Raw genomic sequence first — 18,116 nt, forward strand, 5'->3', positions numbered from 1 at the left:
AAATTTTCACAAAAATAAATTGTCACGCACAACGAGTCTGTGTGCAAAATGTCAGCTCGATTGGATCACGGGAAGTGGGTTAAAAAACGACCGAAAGATTTGCACGGTCGTAAGCGCGCAAGCAAGTGAACTTAATATAAAGGATTTAAAAACGTAAACCACGGAGAAATGGAAAGAAGAGGTTGTTGTGGCAGAGGGGGGAGGAAAAAATATTGGTAAAATAATTAGAAATGAATCCCTCTCTGTGTGGTACAGGGTATATGTTTTGAAAATATGTCTGGCAAATTGACAGTTGCCAGGACTTGAGGCGGAATCTGGTGAAGAGTTGTTTCATTAGAACAAGCGAGGCTTTAATAAAGTGGAATTAAACGTGGCCGACAAAACGTGAAAGAACCGTGGCTCAGCATGTACAGGAGTTTGGCTCTAATCCCTCACGATGAGGGCCAGACCTTGAGCGTGCAGTTCCGAACGTATTTGAACAGTAATCATGAATGTTATGGGGTGGGCGGTGTCTGTGTGTAACTTAGAATACTTTTGGTTCTTTTGGTAAAGTCATGTAGATAGAAAATAAAAAAGTAAAAAAATAAAAAAAAAATAATCTGGTGGATACTCTTTGGTTCTTTCGGTAAAGTCACATAGGTAAAAAAAGTACAAATAAATAAATAAAATCACGACGTTTTGGGCGCAACACAAGTGCCCGTCATCAGGTGGGATGATGACCGCTTGTGTTGTGATCGAAACGTGGTGATTAAATTTATTTATCAATATTTTTATTTTATTCATATTATTTTTCTTTAATTTTCTATCTATATGACTTTACCGAAAGAACCAAAGAATATGCATTCCTGCAGGCACGAAAGTTTTTAACTATGAATACGACCACGGTGTAATGGTCAGCGTGCTGGGCTTGCAATCGAGAGGTGGCCGGTTTGATTCTCTCTCTCAGCGCAGCAGTTGAGACGATGGTGCAAGTTCCATTAACCGCCCCCTTCCCAGCCTCTGTCTGAGCCCGCAATTGTAATCATGGGCACTCCAAGTGTCCGTCCGTATGAAGCAAACATACTCATTGAAGGTTGATTGCTCAAATATTCCGATGCAGGTCCCGACTGAAAAAAAAACAAATATCGTGTCATCGTGAGCGACTACTTTTACGGCACGTTACAAGTTGAAATTATTATTATGGTTAAAACGACCTATAAAATCAATGGTGGAGCTCTGGCGTTACACGATGCACCGCCATGTGCTCGAAGACACAAAAAAATTGGTATTTACATAGCACCCAAATTCAATCTCATGCCGCTGTACAGAAACATTGCACATGTTTATTAAACATCCGTGCACAATGTGTGGTATGCGACGCGTCATTGCGAAACATTTGACTACGTGAATCATTGCTACACGATGCACTGATCTTATCTTGCACATTGTAACACGTGGCATCACTGCGTTACGTATCACACGCCGTCCTGTCGTGCGTTATGTATTCTGATGTACCGTTATGTGCTGTGCCGTGACGTGACGTCACATTGCAGCGCGCTCTGCAGCAGTGCCAGGACAAGCGGCGCTGTGAACTTCGTCTCCCTGGCCGCCCTCTCGGCCCCCACGGCCGCCTCTCTGGGCCCCATGGCTGCCCGTCGTCGGTGGCGCGGCACTCCGTGTCCTACCGCTGCCGGCCGAGTGAGTCCCTCACCCCAGGCCGAGCGCAGAGAGCATTCGCACAGACGCAAATCCACGACTGAAACCCTCTGCTACCTTTACAGCAACCCTAACACGGATGGTAATCCTGCACCCGGGTCGAGTTTTTAAAGTTTTTAAACTATTATATAACTATTATAAAACCTACTCTGGGATGGCGTCACGATGTGATGGATTCGCACACCGAACTTCCAATTCGGAGGTCACCAGGTCGATTCGATCTCCCGGCACGGCAATTGAAACAACGGTGCCATTTCCTTAAATTCCCTCGCCTCTGTCCACCGAGCGTCAGTAAGGCACACTTGGCCTATTGACAGGTCGCACGTGGTGGGGTAAAGTGTGGGGTACTTCCACTTATTTCAACACATCTCATCAACGTGGAAGAGTAGGCCAAAGTACCCTCCAGAGGAAGCTCCCTCTGGAGTGAAGGCCTATTAGTGGAGGCTTTTTGCCAGGAGTGGTCTGAGCAAGCAATTCAGAATCAGAATGTATTTACACTGGAGGAATCCGATGAGCTGTAAATCTCTTTGTCATAGATGTCCAGTAAGCAATTCCAAGGGCTACACCGTCTACCTTCACTTTTTTCCCACCCTCGCCCTGACATCGATCGCAGTCTTGACCTTCATCATGCCACGCTGTAGCCGTGGACGTACCCTTCCCCTCCCACCACCCCGCACGTCGAGCAGGGTGCGCGTGTCCGTGGCCGCGTGCCTTCACGCCGGGCAAGGCATCGCCGGGGCGTCTCAGTCTCTCGTGGACACCTTCTGCCCGCAGACGAGTACCAGCGCAAGGTCGCTTGCGAGGAGGACTGGCTGCAGCTGCGCTGCAAGAATTCGCGGGTGGTGGCGGTGCAAGCCGCCACGTTCGGGCGATCCAAGGACGGCGGCCTCGAGTGTCCGTCGCCGCAGGCGCGCGCCTCCGACAGCCGTGAGTTTGGCGAGCGTGCCCGACCCCGCGAACAGTAGTTTCGTGCAATCCCGACTGTGACAATTCGCGGTTTTGCCATGCGACTCAAAAAGTCAATTAATTTTGTGCCGTTCTTTTTACGGGTACTAAACTAAAAGAATGTTTTTTTTTACCAGGTAAGGCCCACTGAGCTATGTAGCACCCGGAGACAAATCCGCGACCGCTTTATTATCGTCTCTTGTGCTGCAGGGTTTGCATGGCCCAATTATGTACTGTGTAGTTATATCAATGGAAATAATGTATTGTTACACATCGGATCTGTTACATATATTGTTTGTAACCTTAAGCATCGATTTTTAACCGACGCTGCTGCAGTGTAATGGTTAGCACAGCAGACTTGCAATCCAAAGGTCGCCAGTTTGATCTCCCAATGCAGTAGTTGAAACTAAGGGTCACCCAGCCTCTGCTGTCAACCCAGCAGTATTATTGGGCACACCACAGTCAATCGGCAGGTCACGTGTGGCAGTGTACAATCTGGGTATTCCCACCTCTTCTAAGGTGTCTGGCCAACACGTAGTAGGCCAAATACCCTTTAGAGAGGGCCCTATAACTCCCTGTATTGGAGGCTCTTCTACCAGCAGTAGTGCGAGACAGGAATTGCAGGGCTGGACTTTAACCTTTGATGCATCTTTGTGTGCCTAATCGTGATAGCTCATGGACCTTGGGCAAACAAACCCAGGCCCTGGTGCCACTCCTGGACCAGGACAGGGGAGTTCCTGGGCCAGCGGAGGCTGCTTCACATTGATTATAGAATCGATGCAATACCTCCACCCCGTGTCCACGTGTGTGGGGAGCGGTAGTCTAGCAGTCAGCAAGCTGCGCAATGAACCCGGTAATCCGGCTTCGATTCTGGCTCACGGCCAACACCAGTGACGATTATGTGGACCGGTCATGGGCCACTGGGGAGACAAAGGCGGCCGGGCGTGATGTTAGCTACCCACCCCTTCGTGTACCAATGCCGGCCTTCATAGGTGCTCGCTAACAGCACTTGCCCCAACAGTCGTGTCAGGCTATATGGGGGGGGGGATCTTTGTCTTTGCAGAGTGCCAGTCTCCGGAGGCGCTGGCTGTGTTGGTGCGGAGATGCCAGGGTCTGACGAGCTGCAGCGTGGAGACGCGATCGGGAGCCCTGGGCAACCCCTGTCCACCCGGCGTGCGCAAATACCTGGCTGTGCTCTACACCTGCGGTGAGCAAGGCCCCTCCACTTTCCTACCACTACCACCACGACCACCACGGTCTCACCTATAGAGAGGTAGGGAGAGAGGTTGCTAGATAGATGGAATAGACCGGCTTAATAGATCGATTGATAAACGGATGTTAGATAGAGGAATAGAAAGCATGATTGGTTAGCCGCATACATGAACTGGCGGACAGATGTATATGGATCAATAGAGATATTGGTCGAGACATTTATTAAAAGGGTGTATAGATAGATGCAAACTTTCCATCTTTGTCGGAAACTTTGCAAAATCAAGCTCTGCCCTGATCCTGCTCTAACCCTGTCCACTTTGGGCCTTTAACAATTGTCAAATAGAAGGTGGTGGAATTAGCTGTTAAAAGCATGCTGAATTGATAATGGTGGAACAATGCTGATTGATTTTACGCAAAAGCAGCCATCGTTCCACCAAAATATGCCAGAATTGTGGCCAAAATAGCAACGTGAACTGTGGCTTGGAAGTCCTTTTATCAAGGGATACCTGGGTGTGTAAAAAAATGACAAGAAAACAGCAAACAAATTCCACTTTCATCCAAGATTGTTTTACTAATAATGCCGAATGACTTAATCCACATTGGAGATGAGGAAGCTGGAAACGATGGGGCATGACGGCTGGAATATTGGAAGCCCTGAGTTACTTCTGGGACAGGACAATCAATCAGATCGTCAATTAGAAAACCAAGATTTATCACGAATTATTGTATCACATTATTCATAGCCATACAGTTCTGTTCCACCATACCAGAGTTGCAGCAGAGGACACAGATCTATGTAATCCAAAATATCTGTAACATTAATGTAATTTGCGCTTTTATGGTTTCTAAATATGCTTACACAGCAGCTCAGTGTGACATGAAGGTCATTTCATCAGCGGGTCATTCTCTTATAGAGGGATATGTTTCAGAAATGTAACGTATTTAAAGATAAAGGCTCAGTTTATATGGAGCTCTGTGTGTCCCGACAATAAACATTTTCAAGTCACGTAGAAATTAAAGAGTTGAGGTCCTTACAGAAATGACACCAACCCAGAAGCCATTTAAAATCTCGATTGAAAAACTAATTTCTTTGGAACTGCTTTTTACGTCTAGGTGGTTGTCCTTCCCCCATACCTCCGATTAGCACGGTTAGCTACGTACGGTGCGAAAGACGTTCGACACACATCCATACATTGCGACACAATTCAGCAAGGCACCCACATATGCCACCAAGGCTGGGAATGACTTTTTAACGGCACTTTGCCCTAAATAAATAAATAAAGCTTGCCAGCACTCGGGGAGGAGGGGGGGAGGTGGTAATACCATTAGGGCCCTCTCGCGAGCCTTTGATGAGCGCCGTTCGCCGTTGTTGCCAGGACTCTGTGTTCACAGCGCCACTTTTTTTTTTTACAAGTGCCCTGTTTGCTGACGACTCTGCCGCACACGTGGCATCGGGGACTGCACGGGGCTCTGGACAATCCCACCGGGCACTGCGGGGGGCGCGGGGGTTAGCCCGTGCAGTAGCGGTCCATGTCTGTTCTACCCCCCACCCCACCCCTCGCTCTCTTCTCGCGAGGGGGAAATAAAGCTAACGGAGTAAATGGACTTGCGGTTACGTAATTAGCTACCCATTAGCAGAGTGCTCACAGGTTTGGACAAGTAACTCGATTAATTTACGCATGCGGGGCGCTGGGCACGGACCGCCCATGCCTCGGTTTGAAGGCTTACAGCGTTTTTATGTATGTATGTATTCTAACACGATTTAGCGTTCCCGTTAGAATTGATTGACAGGGTGCATTTTAGAGCATTTAACTGCTGCTTCTGCTCCAAACGCCTTGAATGCCGCCATGTAATTTGAAATTTGACTTGCAATTTTTTTTGCATAAAGTAATGTGCTACAGTAGATTTCTTTAGATTTGGAATATCAAGACGCTGTACAAAAATGACAAATGCAAATGAGTCCAGTTGGTAAATTTGCTTAAGCTATGGGTTTTTATTCAATGTCCTTTTTATTCAGAAAAGCCAAACAGGGTCAAAACTATTTTAGGAGGAACCTGCACTGGGACGTTTGACCAATTTTGTTGAGTGAGTGTTTGGCATATGGAAGGAAACCAGAGTACTTGGAGAATACCCACGCATACAAGGAGATAACTCAAGGCTCTGCACAGATACATTTAAAAAAATCCATTTGCCGCCTGGCTATCTCCTGGCTCTCTCACAACCTTGTGGGTTTGGGAGTTTCAAAAAAAACATTTTAAAACTATTTTTATTTACCAATGAAGGCCCACTGCGTTTTTTTTTCGGAAGCAACTTGGCCACAAATAATAGCGCAACGAAATGGCTTATCATCATATGGAAATCTATAGCAGCCAACTACTCCATGCGCATGTGGATTCTAAATGTGGAGGGAAAAACCGGAGGACCCGGAAAAAAATCAACGCGACCACGGTGGGGAACATGTAAACTGCTGGTTGTTTAACAGTGCTCATTTATCCTGGTAAAATATCCGCGTGGTATGTTTTTATTTGCAGGGGGGTTCTTCCTTGGGACGTTTGGCCAATTCCACAATAAGCGTTTGAGCTTGAGTAAAATTGGCATGTGTGAAAATGATTTGCCTTAACATGTCACTGAGTGATGCCTGCGTTCAGTACCAGCAAATAGAATCGAGAGAATAAATAGATTTGCATTCAAATATTAAAGGCAAATGACTCACTGCTTACCACTCTTTTAAGTAGCTTATATGATAGACATCTTCTCGGAGAGCAACCGTCAGCACTGAACTTGCAGACTGAATGTACACATGCATATATTTCTAACAAAATAATATTTATTCATATCATGGAATATTTGTCATCGTAATAATAATGACACGACTAAACTATAAATAAATAACATTTTGTCAGTCTTGGTCAATCCACTGCTGGACGAGCAGCTCCCTACACCGTTCGGGTTGAGTAAAAAAAAAAAATTACATTTCTCACGTACCACAGTTGTTTTTGTTCCGATTTCTATTTCCTTCTTTAGTGTAATTTATTTGATTTAATTTGTTTCCATCCTTTTTGGTGACCCAGGTCAAATATGACTCATCCTTATGGGAAATCCTTTGCCAGTACCAAAATATACTAATAGGGTTTTTCCCCTTTTTTCTGGCAACAAAACTGACACCTTTTGCAAGGAATCATGTTTACATTAACCACAATACTTGCAGTCAAATGCAAGCAATTATCAGAGTTATGTTTTTTGTTTGCATTTGACTGCAAGTATTGTGGTTAATGTAAACATGATTCCTTGCAAAAGATGTCAGTTTTGTTGCCAGAAAAAAGGAGATAAACCCTATTAGTATGACTCATCCTGTTCACTTTTAAAAATGGAACTCATCCTGGTCCCTTCAGTTCTCACGTGGTGATGAATCTTTGCGCGGCGTGAAATCGCACAAAGCAAACCGTCGCGAACGTGTGCCCCACAGTCCCGCGCAGGGTGTTGGACGACCACAGGCCCCGCGGAGTGCGCCTCTCCAGCCACTCGCGCTCACTGCCGGAGCCCCGAGCCGCCCCCTCCCTGAGCCGGGAGGCGCAGGCAGCACCGCCGGGGCCCGCCGGCCGCGGGCATCCGCACGGATACGCAGTGCGCGACGCGGCGACGCACTACTCGCCTCCCGGTTGGTTTACGTGTTCTCTCTCTGTGTATCTTTGTGATATCTGTCTGCTTATATGTCTGTTTATGGTTTCCTGGTTAGATTTTTGTTGCTATTTTTTTTATACCTGATGATGATTGCTTGTGTTGCAATCGAAACGTCGTAGTATACTATTATTTAATGTATTATTTTATCTTTATACGTGACTTTACCGAAAGAACCAAAGAATAATCCCTGCAGTCACGAAAGCTCCAAATTAAGATTACAACAACAACACTGACAGCCGCCGCCACTCGTCACGTGACGTTCACCGCGGCGCTTGTGCCAGGCCAGGTGCACTCCGAGGGCCACGTCGAGTTGTCGAAGGCTCGCTGACCGGAGGTCACGGGACAGGCACAGGTGCCGTGGGTTGACTGATTGTGATGACTGGCAGATGCACCACTTTGTGTCTCCTGCTGTGCCACACGAACTACACAGGCAAAGACAAAGACGCCTCCCAGGGTTAGCCTGCATAAGCTGTTGGGGCAAGTGCTGTTAGCGGGCATCTATAAGGCCAGCACAGCACACGAGGGGCTGGTGTTGTGACCAGATTCATGGCCAGCCTTCTTTATCTCCTAAGTGCTGATGTTTACACACTGAAATGGGTTAGGGTTGCCACCTGTCCTGGTTTTCCTAGGATTATCCTCTTTTTGAGGTAACTGTCCTGGGAAATCTGTAACTCTTTACAAAATATAAACCATTCTTAGGTTGCTTTTTTTGCCACATGTGCTCAAGACAATGCGTTTACAGGTATATTTCCCCTTTTTCGGTATTGTGAGATATTCTTCTTCTTGTGATATGTCCCGGTTCTTTGTACCTCAGGGGTCGCGACTTTATACCAGGTACTCAATGAAGAGCCTTCAGTTAAGAACTGAAGGCTTGCAAGAGTGAGCTAGACTCAGGACCGAGTATGGGTTTGAAACCTAACTATTTAAAACTAAACTATGTTTTATTTTAGCAGGTAAGGCCCTTAGAGCTATATTGCTCTTTTTCAGAAACAACCTGCCCACAAATGATAGCTCAAGGAAGTGTCTTATTACGTGGAAATATTTAGCAGCCAAATACTCTAAACTCATGTCTCCAAATGTGGAGGGGAAAACCGGAAGACCCGGATAAATATCCACGCGACCACGGGGAAAACATGCAAACTCCAAATATACAGACATCAGGTTCAGCATCGAACCCACGACCTCCTGTATACTAAATTTCGATTTAAAGCTTTCGTGATTGCAGGGATTCATCTTCTTGGTCCTTTCGGTAAAGTCACGTAGAAGGGAAGTAATAAAATAATAAAAATAAAACATAATAAAATAATTCTCACGACGTTTCGGCCACAACGCAAGCAGCCGTCCTCAGGTGAAGACCAGATCTGTCCCTTCTACGTGACTTTACCGAAAGAACCAAGAAGATGAATCCTGTATACTAGGCAAGGTAGTTAACATCTCGCCCCCGTGATGATTCACGACTGACATGAGCCTTGGCCAGAAATCAAGCGCAGATCACTATTGCACCCCCCAGACTTAATCCAGAGAATGTTTTTCTCACCACGTGGGTGCAGCTGGCCTCATGGAGCTGCAGAAGGAGCCTGCAGATGGACCGAAGTTCTCGGAGGGCGAAGATGCGGATGTGCCCACCCGTCTCAACGCCACCGACATCTCCCCGGGCGCGGCCATCATCCTCAACACGCTTGCGACATACAGCTACCTGTCCAGTGAGACTCCCCTCGCCAAAGACAAAATGATAAAGATCCCCCCTCCACCGTATAGCCTTAACAGACTGTTGGGGCAAGTGTTGTTAGCGAGCACCTATGAAGGCCGGCATGGCATACGAGAGGGTGGGTGGCCAAGACCGTGCCCGGCCGCCTTTGTCTCCCTTGTGGCGATGTTTACACTCCGCACCAGGTAGTCACTTGAGGCCGAGTCGACCTAGGGGAGGCCAAGGAACCGGTTCAGATAATCGTCACTGGTGGGAATCGAACTTGGGTCGACAGCTTCGTAGCACAGCGTGCTAACGGTTACACTGTCCAGTGTAGCGGTTCAAACAACTCCCCACGACAGTGAATTGATGAAGCGCTGCTAACACTGGTCAACAAAAAAAAACATTTTTCTGGCCTGGACTTTTGCAGCTGTTTTAGACTAATTTCAGGGTGCTGATTCCAAATCTGATCTCAGATTTGCTCTATCACATCAAATTTTTATGCTATCGGCATACCCCATTTTCATTGATTTTACCCGAAATTAACTCTGTCTCTTATGATTGCAAGTTGTTGCGAGTCAGTGACTGCTTTAGTGTTAAAATATGGTGCTGTATTTTTAGGATAGTGTGTTTACAATATCATTTTATGTAGATATCCACATTTATTTAACATTTTTCTTCTGCAGCTTTTATTGAAAATGCAATATTTGATATCTCAAAAACCGGATTTGATAGACAAAAACTGATGCCAGATTTGGAATCAGCACCCTTAAAACCGTTGAAATACCTTGCGCCAGAAAAAGTGTGTTGACGAGTGTAATTAATGAATTCCATTCTGATATATCTCCCTCAATGTTGTTACGCGAGCGAGCGCGCAGTATCTACGATTGACCCCTTCGCTCCCCGCGTCCCCGCAGAGCACGTGGAGCGAGCGGCGCTGGTGTTCGTCTCCTGCCTGTGCCTGGGGCTGGTGCTCACGCTGGCGGCGCTGGTGGTGCGCGTGCACTGCCGCCACGACGTGCGCTCTCTTAAGGGCGGCGCGCGCGCCCGCGCCTCCCGCTCGGATGGGGCCTCCGACGACAGCGACACGGACTCGGACTCGGAGTCCGACTCGGATTCGGACGGCGGCGGCGGGATCGGCGGGATCGGCGGCTCGACGTCGGGGTCGAACCGCTTTGCGCGGCGCTTCGACGTCACGCACAACGTGTTCACGTCGGCCGAGGAGATCGAGATGGCGCACCGCATCGAGGAGCGCGAGCGCATCCTTAACGAGATCTGGCGCAACGGGAGGACCAATCCCATCGCCACCACCAGCCTCAACCGCTACTATTGACCGACCCCTTGACCTTTTCTTCGCCGGGCGAAGGCAAACAGCGGTGAAGCGTAGCTTTGCAAACACAACGGAGCTGGCGGCGGAAGGCCGGTGTTCCGAGTGTGCCGAGCGATGGGCCGTGTCCCGCGATTTTTGCGTCTTCGGAGAGTCCGGGATGGCCATTGCGTGACTGCCCTTGCGGTTGGCTGTATGGACGCACAGCACCGTGATGCATCTGCAGCTGTGTGTCTTGCAGAGCAGCGAGTAAAGCAATGAAGACGACCTTGAATTCGCATTGTCTTTGAGATTCCCGACTCATACATTGTCAAGGATCGTAAGATTCCCGACTTATAAAATCATCGTGGAAAACAAGAAGTTTTATTTTTATATTTTGTATTGTACACGTTTTACTTTTGTCGTGAACGCTGTGTGACCTGGTGCTGTAAATGAAACGTTATTTGCACACTTAGTGGTTTTGTAAAAAAAAAAACTAAAAGAGTTTATATTTCTGTTTTATTATTAATGTTATCAGCCAAAGTGCTGGGTTTCGAATGCTGTTCTATGTTAATCGTGTGCGCCTGACTTTAAATGCAGAAATTCATCTTGAACGACGAATTAAACAAAATAAACACTTGCAACCAAAGCACGTGGTTCTGGGCATCTCACCCTGCCTGCCTTCGCAGGATCAGAGCAGCGCTCGGCGCAGAAAGACTATCCGCGTCCGAGCGTACTTCTCTTACAGTCCACTGCTGCATGCCCCAGGGCCTTGACAGACATTTGGCCTCGTTGCTCACTCACGACTGTTGTTTGTTCATTCTTGACGGTTTTTGCTTCAACTCTAATTACCTATATTTTTACTACTGATGGGAAGAAAGGGGGGCAAAGAAAACAAAAGTGACCCCGGAAAGGAAATAAATAATAAACAATCACCCAGGGCAAACCGCAGCTGTGGAAACGCGGCTTAGCACTCCGGCTAGGCCTGACCTCGGGTTAGAGGGGCCAAAGGGCGACTGCGCGATTTGAGCGCGCCGTTGCTTGATTACGTGTAATTGAGTTTTATCGCTTGAGCCAAGTGGCTTTGCGCGGCTGTGCGGCTGTACAGCGGCTTGCCGGGAGAAACAATTGCTGTGGGCCCCATGTGTCAGAGGTCGCAAATGGGTTTTGATTCCTTACCCGTACCCGTACCCGGCCGCACCAGGGTCGTAAACGGGTACCCGTACCCGGCCGTACCCGTACCCTACCCGTACCCGGCCGGGTACGGGTAGGGTACGGGTATCGGGTATCTGATTGCGACCTCTGGGATGAAGCCATGTTGCAGGCGCGGGTGAGTTGATTCTAGGAACTTGAATTGTGAGAAGAGACAAGACGTTGGGAAATGAGTGACAAACAGTTACTCACCGGTGACGCACGGTCTACCCGTACCCGTACCCGGCCGCACCAGGGTCGCAAACGGGTACCCGTACCCGTACCCGGCCGGGTACGGGTAGCCGGGTATCGGGTAGGATACGGGTATCGGGTACCCGGTTGCAACCTCTGCCATGTGTGTCAATTTTTTTATCATTGTTGGTCCACTAGCGCTGCACAAAGTGTCGCAAACGCCGCACACCGGCGCCGGCCATGTGTTTGACCCTTGGTGGTCTAATACAAGGCTCCTGTGCATTATCGGCGAGGTATGGTTAAGTCACGTGACGTGCAAGGCATGATGGGCGGAATGATGTCACAATCGTGCATCTTTCCTTCTAGGAATTGTCTTTTTGCGTGCATTATTATAACTCGTACTTGTTTCCTGCCTGCACAAAATTTTCCTGTCCGATGAGTTTATGATCATTTACAGAAAGTGATGGAATTGGTGCGATGTTGATGCCATCTGCAGATTCCTTTTTATATTGGTGGCAATGACGCAACGTGGCGATGTGAACGCATGCCGCCCATCATCGTAAGTAAAACGGTTTCGTGCTTGGATTCTCTTACTGAATCCCGTTGGAAGTTCTTGATTTACGACGCAAATACCGGCCAGCCTTTCCCACGGCTAGGTGAGGTTCGCCCGTGCCTCAGCGACGTGGGAAGAATGACCTGAAAATATCCCTTAGAAAACAATCAACACGATTGTAGGACCTTCACTTTTGGTGTACGTACAGAAATGTAGAACATGCATCACCATTACATGTGCACACGGCCATTTGGCAGCTAATTTGGGCACCTTTAAAAATACAAAAAAAAGAGGTGTTCTTGAAAATGCCTTGGGACTTAGGGCACCTAAGAATCCCCATGACCTTTGCCCTGTGAGTCTTTTGGCAAGGGCTCACAACTGTTCCCCTAAATCATTTGAACAACTTGCCTAATGGTTTTCACATGCCGATGAGAACTTACTGGTGTTCTCTATCAACCGAAATGTCTCGATTCTTATTTTTTTTTGCCAAAATCCAGTGTGAGGGAAATAATACATTATATATATATATTCAGGGACAAAAAGCAGCCCTCTTTTACGTTCAAATGTTATATATTTTGTTCCATCGTGTATATATATATATTTATTTTATAGAGTACTCGCTTGACAAGATTCCGCAGCATTGTCCGCAAGTGCATCGCAAATCGAACTTCATATTGCTCTTAGAACGTGATGCAAAAGGAAAAGGTCATAGATGTTTTATATCGTACATTTTATGCCTGGCTGCTCAGGGAGTGTTTCTGAAAATTTAATAGAAAAAAAAAACGCAGTGTAATTACATTTTCGTTTTTGCAGGTATTCCTAAAGGCGGCTCAACAACTCATGCATTAAACTGCCCATGCCGCGTCGAAATAATATGCACTCGTGATTAGTAGACATGTTCTAGACTTGAATTCTAGATTTGAAGCTTTCGTGACTGCAAGGATTCATATTCTTGGGTTTTTTCGGTAAAGTCACATAGGTAAAAAAATAAAATTTATTAAAGTAAAATAAAAATACAATAAAAAATTAAAATCACGACGTTTCGGAGGCAACACAAGCTTCCGTCTTCAGGTGGAACCGTCACAGCACGCTTGCTGTATCAAGTAAATGTGAAATTCCAAGAGATCCGACCCCGTATATATACTGGTTGAGGTGGGAGGAGCCAGGACAGGCCCCCTTTTTATTACTATGGCAAGGTTAGTGCGGCTGAAGCTACGGCTAGTCTACATAACAAAGGACTGAGCCTTTGTTATGTAGACTGGCTGAGAGGGGGGGGGGGTGCCAGAGTTGTTAAAAAACCCAAGAATAGTAGACATGTGATGATGCATCAATTCATCGCGTCACGTCGATTCTTATGCTCAGGATAACATCGAACTCTGTGTGGAAGAATCGTTTATTTTCGATTCGTAAATGTTGTATGTAATTGGTTAATGTAATCAACTCTGTGGTCATGAGAGGCTCTAAATCCATGACAATTGTAAAAAAATCAATAGAATTTTATCGAATTGCGACCACCGAATCGTGACAAATCTTCAAATCGCGAGGTGATAGAGGGTACAAATTGTTACACGACTTTGATTACCATACATTCGTTCAAAATTTCGCAGAGGCACATGAATGGTCATTGGTACCAGAACATGCTTGACCCTACATGTGTCTCTCTCTGCCCTGTCCGAAAGAGTTCCCCAGCACTTGCCTCTAAATCTGATCCCCTGCTGGATTAGGGTCTTGTAACCAGTTGCATTATATTCCTTTAAGGATATTCCCCCTAGGTTCACACTGTCACTTAGGATATTAACGTCACTTAAGATAGTGTGTACAACGGACCCGCTGAACTTAACATCTGCATGAAACACCTCCACCTCAGTGCACCCGTCATGCACGGCATGGAGGTGCAAACGTTAAGAGTTCTCCAATGTACAGACATTACATTTTTTGTTAAAAAAATAACAGGCAGCATGAATGGCTTGGAACATTGGCTGCAAGAATATCATCGGGTAGTGACCTAGGCTTTAATTTCTTGAGCTCATGCAGTGATGCCTGCAATTCCACAATGCGGTACTGGCAATTTCGTCTCATCACTGCCAAGCATTCCGTGCACAGAGAGGGCACTTAGTGCATGCGAGCGAGCCCGCGGCAAACTCCAATTTCTACTCGCCACGTGGGCAGATTGCCTGGGCCGACAAAGCTCCCCTCGCTGCATCGATGTCACAAAATAATTATTGGAAAATATACACTGTAATATCACGACGCCCGTTCAGGTTGTTAAATGAAATGATGATGATCATAATAACCTCCGGCTAATGAACCATCGGCGCACTTCATCAGTCGGTAAAGATTTCCTTGGCCCAAGATGTGTTGGCTGAATGTTGACCGGCCTTTCTCCTTGAGTTGCTGACTCACTGCCGTTGTTGTTGCATTTGTGTTTCATTTTACGGCAAGTGATGACAAACGACAAAGTTATATTTTTATCAAGAGGGGGACGCTATTATGTTGCTGTTGTCTTGCCCGGGTGTGATTGTGTACTGAATCAACGCTTGAGAGTGCATCAACATTGTTTGGCATGGTGCACATTAATTTGAGTTGACGGTTTCCCCTGCTTCTGTGTAAGCATCGGTGCATTGAATTCCGGACATGGTCAAAGTTTCGCTGCATTTCCACACCGTGCACTGGCATCGCCTAGCCATAATCAGAGACTTAATTGCGAACAGCCAATTTGCCAATTCCGCCTGAAAATAGATCTGTTACGGAAAGGATACTTAGCAGCAGGATAGCATGGAGAGCTGAAATTTGTGAAAGTAAATTGGACTAGTTGTTAACTAAATTATAATTCATTAAATCTTGACTTAAAGCTTTCTTGACTGCATTAATTCATATTATTTGGGTCTTTCGGTAAAGTCACGTAGATAGGTTCAAAGAAAATAACAAAAAATGATCGCAACACAGGCGGTCGTCATAATTTATTTTTCCTGATGACGACCGCTTGTCTTGCGATCGAAACGTCGGAGTATTTTGTTACTTTCTTTGAACCTATCTACGTGACTTTACCGAAAGACCCAAAGAATATGGAATTTATTATTTACATAATGACATGGGGGCTGTATCTGTTTGTGTGTGTTGATTACACAAGAGGCTGAATGGTCTTCTCACTCCACGGCCTGGGTTTGATGATTGTGGAACCCTATTGCTATTGCACCTTAAGGCTGCGCTGTTCACTCTGCCCAAAAACATGTTCTCACTCGTAGCATCCACACAGTGAGCCATTGTACATGTGCAGCCCTCTGTCAATCCACTGTGGGACGAGGGCTTCCCCATGCCATGCAAGTATTTCGACCAAACTTGACCACGCTTGTCAGTGTAGGTTGGTGAAGGCAGGGAGCATAGAAGTACGGTACAACATTGATTTGTTTTTCTACACTGCCCACAAACTTGCCCTGCAGAAGCCTATAACAACCTGCTATGCATGGTGGTCATCCATCCATGCAATGGCCAGGCTCAACCCTGCTTAGCTTCGGAGATCTGGTGAGATCAGGCACATTGTGGGTGATTTGGTCTTAGATAATAAGTCGCTATTGGTCGCTTAAAACAATATGTCATCGACTAAGTTATGATTAGGTCAGAAGTGCCTGTGTATTGTACTGTATTGCAATTGTGTGCAAAGCAAGAGTTGTAAGCGTATCCTTTTTTATGACCTAAACATTTCAAAACGTTGTTTAATGTTTATAAATACAGCACATTTATGACGTGGTATGGTTTTTTTGTCGATCATGTTTATACCATTTCCTCAGCAATGGATCCCCTGCGTGCACTGACGTGGAGTTGCTTTTACAGCGGCAGTATCTGCCTCAAGAGGGCATGCAAAAGTGTTCATGCGAAATGACAAATGAAACTTTGGCAGAGAGATCCAGGATTCCTCGGTGTGGCCGTGGTAGATGGGGTTGTCATGGCCTGGTGTTGACTTGGGCTGAGAGGTCAGGGGTTAAGGGCTGGGGGTGGGTGGGTGGGGTGGCTGGGGGCAGAAAGCACCGGTATCAATCACTCAGAGAGTTTAGCTGGCGATGAAATCCCTTTCATCGATCATTGTCTGTTCTTCTAACACCGTCCCTGCCTCGAACAATTTCACAATCGCCACTTCTTCACTATCCACGTGGGTATCAACGACACTTGGATCTATCGATTATAATCGATTCCTGTGCTCGCAATACGTGTATCGGTTTCGTGCGTGTGAGAATCGGTTATTTAAGATTGATTAAATTTAGCCTCTAAAACAAGAACTGGACAAACGAGGATTGAGAGGGACAATCAACGAGATTATGAATAAAAGAGACGAAAAAGACCGGATGCTTCAACGGTGACACACCGAATCGTGACGCCAAATAGTGACTTCATCAAATTTCTGCCGAAAGGGCTGTGGGGGTGGGAGGCTGAATCATGGCGTGCCTAGCTCGCTACGTGATGACGGGGGCCGCGACACAACTTGTTGTTGTACAAGTGGCACAGAATGTGAAATGTATTACCACCGTCGTCGCAGACAAATGCTGCTTTTAAAACGAACAAATAGGACGGGGTCCTAGCGCAGTGATTAGCTCACTGCGCTGTAAACACGGTGGCCTGAATTCAAATCCCGGGTGCGGTCAACCAACAGTGGCGATTGATATCTGAACGAGTTCCGAGCTTGGCCTCCCTTAAGCAACCTGCATTGACCAGCATAGTGAAGTATGGCCCAGCAGCTTCCCTGACCAACACCAACATGGGGAGGCCTTCGTTCAGCAACGAATTGACAAACGGCTGAAATGTATTGCGATTTTTTTGTTGTTGAAACGACGCATTGTCACAATCTGACATTTATTACGGTGGCCCTTCACAAAAAACATTAGTTCTTTCGGTAAAGTCACGTAGAAGGGAAATAATAAAATAATAAAAATAAAACATAATAAGATACAATTCTCACGACGTTTCGGCCACAACGCAAGCAGCCATCCTCAGGTGAAGAACAGGGCTGTCGGAAAGACAGCGTCCTAATGAACCTGTGGCCGAAACGTCGTGAGAATTGTATCTTATTATGTTGTATTTGTATTATTTTATTATTTCCCTTCTACGTGACTTTACCGAAAGAACCAAGAATCCCTGCAGTCACGAAAGCTTTAATAATCGACGCTGGTGTGATAAATAAACTGGGCCTAACCTACGTAAGTAGATTTTTTTTCTTCTTCTCCCACCAAACTTATTGACACGAAGTGATGGCTCGAAGCTGACATTTGAGGAGGCAATTAAGTCCACTTTGCCATTTGTAGTTTCAGATGACATATCTAGGCGATTGATTTTGCAGTCAATTTCACAGAGAAAGGCAGCTTTTGTGTTGATCTAGAGGGCATTCATCGCACTTTGCAGACAGCTGAAGACCTGTGTTCTACGTCTATGTCCATTAGTAATCGAAGTGTGAACATTTCTCATTTAAATTTTCGAGACAAATTTTCACCTCCACCCCCCCCATCGTATTGGAAGCAACCTCCCAGATAATCTCACTCTCACAACTGATGTTACTACATTGTAGACTGGTTGTGCGGTAGCAACGTCTGGGTCCAGGTGGTCAGTTTTTTTTTCCTTTACCAAGATATATCAGTCGTTTGGATGGAGTCGTGTTGTAGTGGTTT

General features: G+C 46.4%; 1 protein-coding gene across 1 annotated transcript in view; it reads left to right on the top strand.

The window, feature by feature from the left end:
* Positions 1–16,210, top strand: part of LOC144733554 (protein eva-1 homolog C-like) — a 65,604-nt gene extending 49,394 nt beyond the window's left edge. Inside the window, exons 3-8 of the mRNA XM_078615534.1 lie at positions 1,533–1,677; positions 2,470–2,622; positions 3,704–3,847; positions 7,319–7,510; positions 9,084–9,236; positions 10,138–16,210. Coding sequence (XP_078471660.1) covers positions 1,533–1,677; positions 2,470–2,622; positions 3,704–3,847; positions 7,319–7,510; positions 9,084–9,236; positions 10,138–10,553 — 1,203 coding nt within the window. The 3' untranslated portion in view covers positions 10,554–16,210. The remainder of the gene's footprint in view (positions 1–1,532; positions 1,678–2,469; positions 2,623–3,703; positions 3,848–7,318; positions 7,511–9,083; positions 9,237–10,137) is intronic.
* The last annotated feature ends 1,906 nt before the right edge of the window (positions 16,211–18,116 follow it).

The sequence above is a fragment of the Lampetra planeri genome, chromosome 47, assembly GCF_965212315.1.
Source record: "Lampetra planeri chromosome 47, kcLamPlan1.2.h2, whole genome shotgun sequence".
NCBI lineage: Eukaryota > Metazoa > Chordata > Hyperoartia > Petromyzontiformes > Petromyzontidae > Lampetra > Lampetra planeri.